The sequence below is a fragment of the Urocampus carinirostris genome, chromosome 10, assembly GCF_059441175.1.
Source record: "Urocampus carinirostris isolate Australia breed hairy pipefish chromosome 10, RoL_Ucar_1.0, whole genome shotgun sequence".
Classification (NCBI taxonomy): Eukaryota; Metazoa; Chordata; class Actinopteri; order Syngnathiformes; family Syngnathidae; genus Urocampus; species Urocampus carinirostris.
In genome coordinates, this window is record NC_142358.1 from 44,214,455 (window position 1) to 44,220,509 (window position 6,055).

At 49.2% G+C, this 6,055-nt stretch overlaps 1 protein-coding gene across 2 annotated transcripts; it reads right to left on the reverse strand.

The window, feature by feature from the left end:
• Positions 1–124: 124 nt before the first annotated feature.
• rffl (ring finger and FYVE-like domain containing E3 ubiquitin protein ligase) lies at positions 125–5,117 on the reverse strand. Of its 2 annotated transcripts, XM_088346006.1 has the most exons (6): positions 4,904–5,117; positions 3,327–3,511; positions 2,426–2,656; positions 2,157–2,357; positions 1,137–1,338; positions 125–784 (listed from the first exon to the last, which is right to left on the reverse strand). In XM_088346006.1, the coding sequence occupies exons 1-6, from the start codon at positions 4,983–4,985 to the stop codon at positions 600–602; spliced, it is 1,086 nt and encodes a 361-aa protein (XP_088202132.1). In that variant the 5' UTR covers positions 4,986–5,117; the 3' UTR covers positions 125–599. The 2 variants fall into 2 exon arrangements, with proteins under 2 accessions (XP_088202132.1, XP_088202133.1); XM_088346007.1 differs by lacking the exon at positions 2,157–2,357 and having other exon boundaries at positions 4,904–5,116.
• Positions 5,118–6,055: the final 938 nt, after the last annotated feature.

A 6,055-nucleotide genomic window follows, 5' to 3' on the forward strand; every position in this document is an offset into this window, starting at 1 on the left:
GAACGCACGCCACAAAAGGAAATCCTCGGTCCGAAAACGCAATCCTCGAGTGACAATCGAGGCGGGCTTTCACGCGGATCCTCGAAAAGGGTAGTCGGGTCAGGAATCCGATTGAAAAATGGGAGCACGTGAATAAGATTTTATTGCTTTGAACCGTCAAAATTTTCTATCCATTTTGAAAGCATTCATCGATCGACTCGGTTCTGAAACTGTCACGCCGCGTTACCTACCGCCGACCAAATGGGTGATGTGGTTTCAGTCGGACGCAGGTCTACGATCCACGTGGCGATGTCGGACAGAGACGAATGTGGAGATCTTTGGATTATTCTAGTTGTTGTTTTGTGGTCTTCCATTTGACTTCAAGCGGCATTCAAGCAAAAGTCTGAAACTTGCCTTAAGCCGTAGGAACCCTGCTCTCTTTCTCTTTAGGAGTCTGGCCCCAGAGAGAATGTTTTGTTACTCTGGCCCGTGGCCCCTTCAACTCCTGCCACCGACGATGGACAGCGGCAATAGAAAAGAGCTTTTTATTGCAGGAAGGTCCCCCCCCCCCAGGTAGAAAACACACACACAACCTAGGGTCCCGTACTCCAATCCGAGGTTCAGGATCGAAAGACGTGGACGGCGCGCACGACGAACTGCCGGCAGAGCGGACATTCGCTCATGCGCTTGCCGCAATCGGTGCAGGTGATCATGTGACCGCAGTCCAATAGCACGCAGTCGATGGTGCCGTCCATGCAGATGCCGCAGAGTTCCTGTTCCGGGAGCGTCGTGCCGCCGTTCGCCTCTGGGGGGAGACAAAAGCGCACCTCTTTAGCTCTCCTGAAAGCCGGTATCGTTCCGAACCCTTTCGTACAAGCGATTGTAAAAAAGACATTTGTTAAAGGGACAGTGCTTAATGGAGCACTCCGTGCCACCAAAAACCAGTGCTAAAAAGTACATTTTGTGAAGGGAGAAACATTCAAATATGAAAGGGGCCAAAAGATGAAGAATGAAAAGACGAAAATATAGGGAAGGAAAAGAAGTCACCAAGAGGAAATGAAGAACCAGATGCGGGTAGTTTTCAAATGGCCAATTAGGACAGTTTTCAGAGGGAGGCAGGGTCCCGCTAGGGGGCGCTAAAGAGGGCGGCGTCTTACCCCGTCGTCGTACGTGTTCCCTGTGGAGTCTTTGTACCCGCTGTAGCAGTTCCCACTTTTCGCAGCAACCTTTGTAGTCCACAAAGTTCCTGGCCAGGATTTCCTTCAGTTGCCGGACGCTCAAAGATTCCGCGTCCGATTCCCGCTCCAGATCCGACAGCGACGCCCGCCGGGCCGCCGTCCTCCCGCCCGCCTCTTCTTCCTGCCCGACGACAAACGTTAGCTTAGCGTTAGCTCAGCCACCGCGAAACAAATGATCCCCGCGTTTTCACGCCCCCGACGAGAGTTCCCGACGAGCCCTTTCAAAAGAAGAGCGTTACTCGACGTGAATAATTCAGATAAATCGACAATGTTTTCTCGAATGTCATTTGTTTATTTTGCTGTGTGTTTTGTCTTGTTATATATTTTATTGTTCTGTTTTTTTGGGCATTATTTTTTTGTTTTATTCTAGTGTATTTTATTATTCTTTGTTCCCGGTTTTCTTCTTCTTTTGTCGTGTCTTGTTATTTTGACATTTTTGGGGTATTTTCAGTTTTTTCTTGTCCTCTATTTTCTTGTGTCTTTTTTAATGATTGTCTTATGTATTATTTCACTATTTTGTCATTTGTCTTTTTAGTCGGTGAATCTCGCTTATTCATGTTTTCGTCCTGTTTTGCGTAGTGCATTTTTTACAAGCTAATATTGAAACGAAGGGGGCGGGACATACGGCAGGAAGTGCTTTGCGCACATGTCCGTCATATAACCGAAGCTGTTTCTAGTTCTACATCCAATTTCCCATCTGGCGGAATCACAGCCCACACCCACCTATTTTTCTCTTTCTTTCCAGTCGAGACTCGACGACGTTTGTAAAAACCGGTTAGCGCGTCTGGGTAACGTAGGACCGTACCGTGTTCGATTCCCGCCCGCTACCCGTTTTACCTCCAGCGACGATCGAAATCTTTGCCGTCGGTTCGTCCCCCGCGTCCCGAAACGAACCGTTCTTTGGACTCGAGTTCGCTCCCGAAAAGGTGAAACGCTCACCGGGTCTAGATCTCGGTCCCGATTCGAAACCTCGGCGTCTTCGGAGATCCTTTCGGGAGTCGCGGCCGGGGGGCCGTCGGCGCTCCCGTCGCCGCAGACGGAGGGCGGGTCGGAGGCGTCCCGGGTCGGCGCCGGGGGATCGGGGTCGGCGGCCTCGCTCGGAGACGGCCGCTGACCCAGGACGAGTTCCACCAGCTCCTCCTGCGAGGCGGCGCCCCCCTCGGGTCACGGGAGGGAACGCGACAACGAAAGGGAGAGCGGAGCCTTACCTTCTCCCGGCAGAGGTGCGTGGCCACGTGGTGCAGATGCAGGTAGTCCCGGAGTTCTTTGACTTTGAGTTTCATGAGTTCGGCGCGTTGCGGCAGGTTGCCGTAGAAATGGCGGCAGGTGTGGCAGAGGTGAGGGCGGGGCTCCGTCGGGGGCGGGCACGGGTGAGGGCGGAGCTCCACCTGAGCCGAACACCGCCCGCAGTAGTTCTCTTTGCAGTCGGCGCACACGTGCTGACGAAAAGGGACGGGATTCGAACCGGAATATACGGTCAAGTGAATTGCGGGTGCAGGCGACGCTTCTGAGGTCATGAGATCGAAACGTCCTGTGCGGAGTTTGCATGTTCTCCCCGTGCTTGCGTGCGAATGGAATCAAATTACAATGGCACGATATGCTTATGGATGTAAATCTTTGTCAGGATGAAGTATTAACTATATTCCGCAATACTCGCTTCGACTTTTGGTCCAAAATAAGCTGTTAATGCTGCCAATTCATAACCTGCTAGTAAGCCCTCTCTACTTTGCGCTCCAGTTATCGCTAGTGCCTTGGTGGATTTTGATTTGAATCGATTTCCTCTTTGTTGTCATTGATATCACGGTATCTTGAATTGTGTTCTGTCAGACAGTGCCTGGCAGGGATGGATTAGGGCGGGCGCTCTGAGATGAGCGGCTGTGACGGTGCGCGCTCCGATAGGCTGGCGTAAGCTGTCAGTCGAACAACCTAGAAAGCGTAGCGACGTCTCGCTTTTAGCGCCGGTTCGATTGAAAACAAATTTGTCGATTCGATCCGACTCTGAGAAAAGTCAAAAGAGCTAAGCGAAATCGGGATCACCCAAAGATCTCCATGAAGAACACGATACCTTTTATACGTCGACAAATAGCCCCGGTAATAATACTTGGTTACCTTGGTGGTCGGCGCATCCAAGCGGCGCCTGCAAGCTCTACAGGTGTGTTGCGGCTGAGGGGGCGGCGTCGGCTGGCTGCTGAAGGCGGAGTTAGTGTAGGAGCCCGCCCCCGGCTCCGCCCCTTCAGAATCGTGATGACGCTCGGGGTCCAAACAGGACCAGTGACAACACGACGTCCACATTTCTAAAAGCAGAAAAGCAGTCGTCTAACAGTCAGTTTGCCGAGTTTGTCAATATGTACGTCCAGTTTTTCTATCACTAGGGGGCGCCGAAGATCATACACTGTTCTTTTAATGAGAAAATTCCATGTGCTGATATGTGCGTTAATAAGAACTACAACATTGTTGCGAGTTAGGATTATAATCGTTTATGAATTTCTACTCTTTATCTAAACCAATTTGGGTTTTTTTGTAATTTATGACTCTCTTTTAACCACTAGGAGGGGCTCATGAATACAGACTTTCATTTTTAGAAGATTCATAAGACACAGTCTGAACATTTAAGTGTGACTTCTTGCGCCAAATAAGAACTACAACACCCAAGATGCCGCATTGTTGCGAGTTAGAATTATGATCATCTATGAATGTCAACTCTTTAAACAAATTTTGTGGGGGGGTTTTGTAGCTCATTACTCTTTTTACCACTGGGAGGAGCTCATGAATACAGACTTTCGTTTTGAGAGGATTTATAAGACACCGTCCGAACATTAAATGTGACTTTAGTGGTGCCAAATAAGAACTACAACACCCAAGATGCCACATTGAAAGCTAGATCATGAAGTTTTGCTTATCGCTCAAATCCTGATTGTATTTTCTGAATGATGAACTCTTGTTACCGCTAGATGGGGATCGATGGAAGACGCACTTTCGTTGGAATGAAATTCACAAACCACACTGCAGACAGTCATTGGGATTTGACCTCACTAAGAACTACAAATTGTTACAGGTTAGGGTAGTACGCGCTTTCGTAAATCATGACAGTATTGATTTTTTCAAATAAATGACAAAGTTTTACCACTAAGAGGCGCAAAGTAACACACATTCTTCCTTTTAAGAAAATCACGAGACAGTAACTGATGTCATGTGCCGATGAAGAACTACGACACCCATGATGCCCCACGGTTGTTAGGGTTAAGACAGTTCGTGAAGTTTGATTCATTATTCAAAGAAATTGATTTCTTGAACGAATTGACTTTTTTACGACTAGGAGGCGCTAGATAGCGCACACTCACCCTTTAGAGACAAAAAAAGGGAGTCGCTGGTTCGAAATTGAAGGTCCTTGTTTTCACTTCCGCTTTGACGTCAACTTACTACTTTGGCAACTAATGACAACTTTTCTCAACTTTTGTCTACTTTGGAGGTGAAAATTCGACGCCGCGGCCAAAGACGCCGCTTTCGACGGAGTTGTGTGGCCGTTTCCACAACTTTGTGCTCGAGTTGCTCCGTTTTCCAGCCGCTAAAGCTAGCTCAACAAGCTCCAAAAGTGAAAAGGGCGACGTGAACGCTAACGGATAAAGAAGGCGAGTCATCGATGGATCGATCGAAGACGGCCTTCGTAAAAGATTTGCTGTTCTCACCTGTTGTTGTTGTTGACTTGCTGGAGGTTTTGTGGCGCCTCGCGGCTCTCCAGCCCGACAGGAAGGTGTTCGGTGACGTCATCGCGTCGCCAGCAGGTGAGTCCGACTGTGACGTCACACCGCCGGCTTGATCAAGCAGGACGCGTTGACGCCATGATCAACTCTCTCCATTCATTCAAAGGGATTTCGGATCCGCGTCTCCCCTTTTAGCAGACGCTGATGAATTCTGACGCGAGGACACGGTGGAGCGGCTTTCTGACGCACGGCAACTCTGACGTCATATGCGTTGGCCGGCAAAATGGCTGCCCGCACTGATAAATGGAAAAAAATCATCCGGATGAAAGTTGACTTCTTGTTGAATAAAAGCCGCCTTTAGACGAGCGAGAGCTCGCAAAAGAAAAGTGCCGGGAAAAAAAGTTGGCTTAAAGGCCCAGTGTGTGTCATATTGGACCACCGGATGGCACCGTTGTCTATTGTGAACAAAAAGCAGACATCGTGTTAGCATGGTGACAAACATGCTATATCAGGGGCCTTAAACGGAACAGGGTGGGGGGCTCGGAAGCTAGGGTCCGGATGAGAGTGGCTCTCCGAAACAGCGCTGATTGAAAACATTTTGTCTTCTTAAAGGGACACACTTTTATATTCGTCCACTAGATGTCGTTCTTCCTCCTGAGATAAGATGGGCAACCTGAGAAGCATCCATACTTAAGATGGTAAATGTTTTGCATTTCAAGAGTGCTTTTCAAGTCATTGAAGAGCTCCCAGAGCGCTTTACAATGTGCTTCACACTTACCCATTCACACACACGCTCACACACCATGCAAGCCGCCGACCTGCTTATTGGGGGCATGAGGGATTCGGTCTCTTGCCCAAGGACATATAACACGGAGGAGACGGGAATCGAATCTTCGGCCTCTTGATCCCAAAAGCCCACTTCTATTCAATAGCTGAATGCCCTTCTTCAACTTTTCTTTCAGGCCGCCTGGTCGGCGGCAAGACCCGGACCTGAAGCGTGTGTACTCCTTCTCACTCTTTTGCTCCGATCTAGAGGCGTTTTCACGCCAACGTCTTCGGAGTCGAAATTCAAGACCTACTCCTGGCCTTCGAAGACTTTTCAAGGACCCGGCGGGAATCGGACAAAAAGCAGGCACG

Bases quoted from the DNA above. Each gene is read 5' to 3' on its own strand.
- rffl (XM_088346006.1), bottom strand. From the start codon at position 4,985: ATGACGTCACCGAACACCTTCCTGTCGGGCTGGAGAGCCGCGAGGCGC. The intron at 3,512-4,903 runs GTGAGAACAGCA...TTCTGCTTTTAG, and splicing joins CAAGTCAACAACAACAACAG to AAATGTGGACGTCGTGTTGT. The intron at 1,339-2,156 runs GTGAGCGTTTCA...GTCGTCGGGCAG, and splicing joins GGGACCGAGATCTAGACCCG to GAAGAAGAGGCGGGCGGGAG.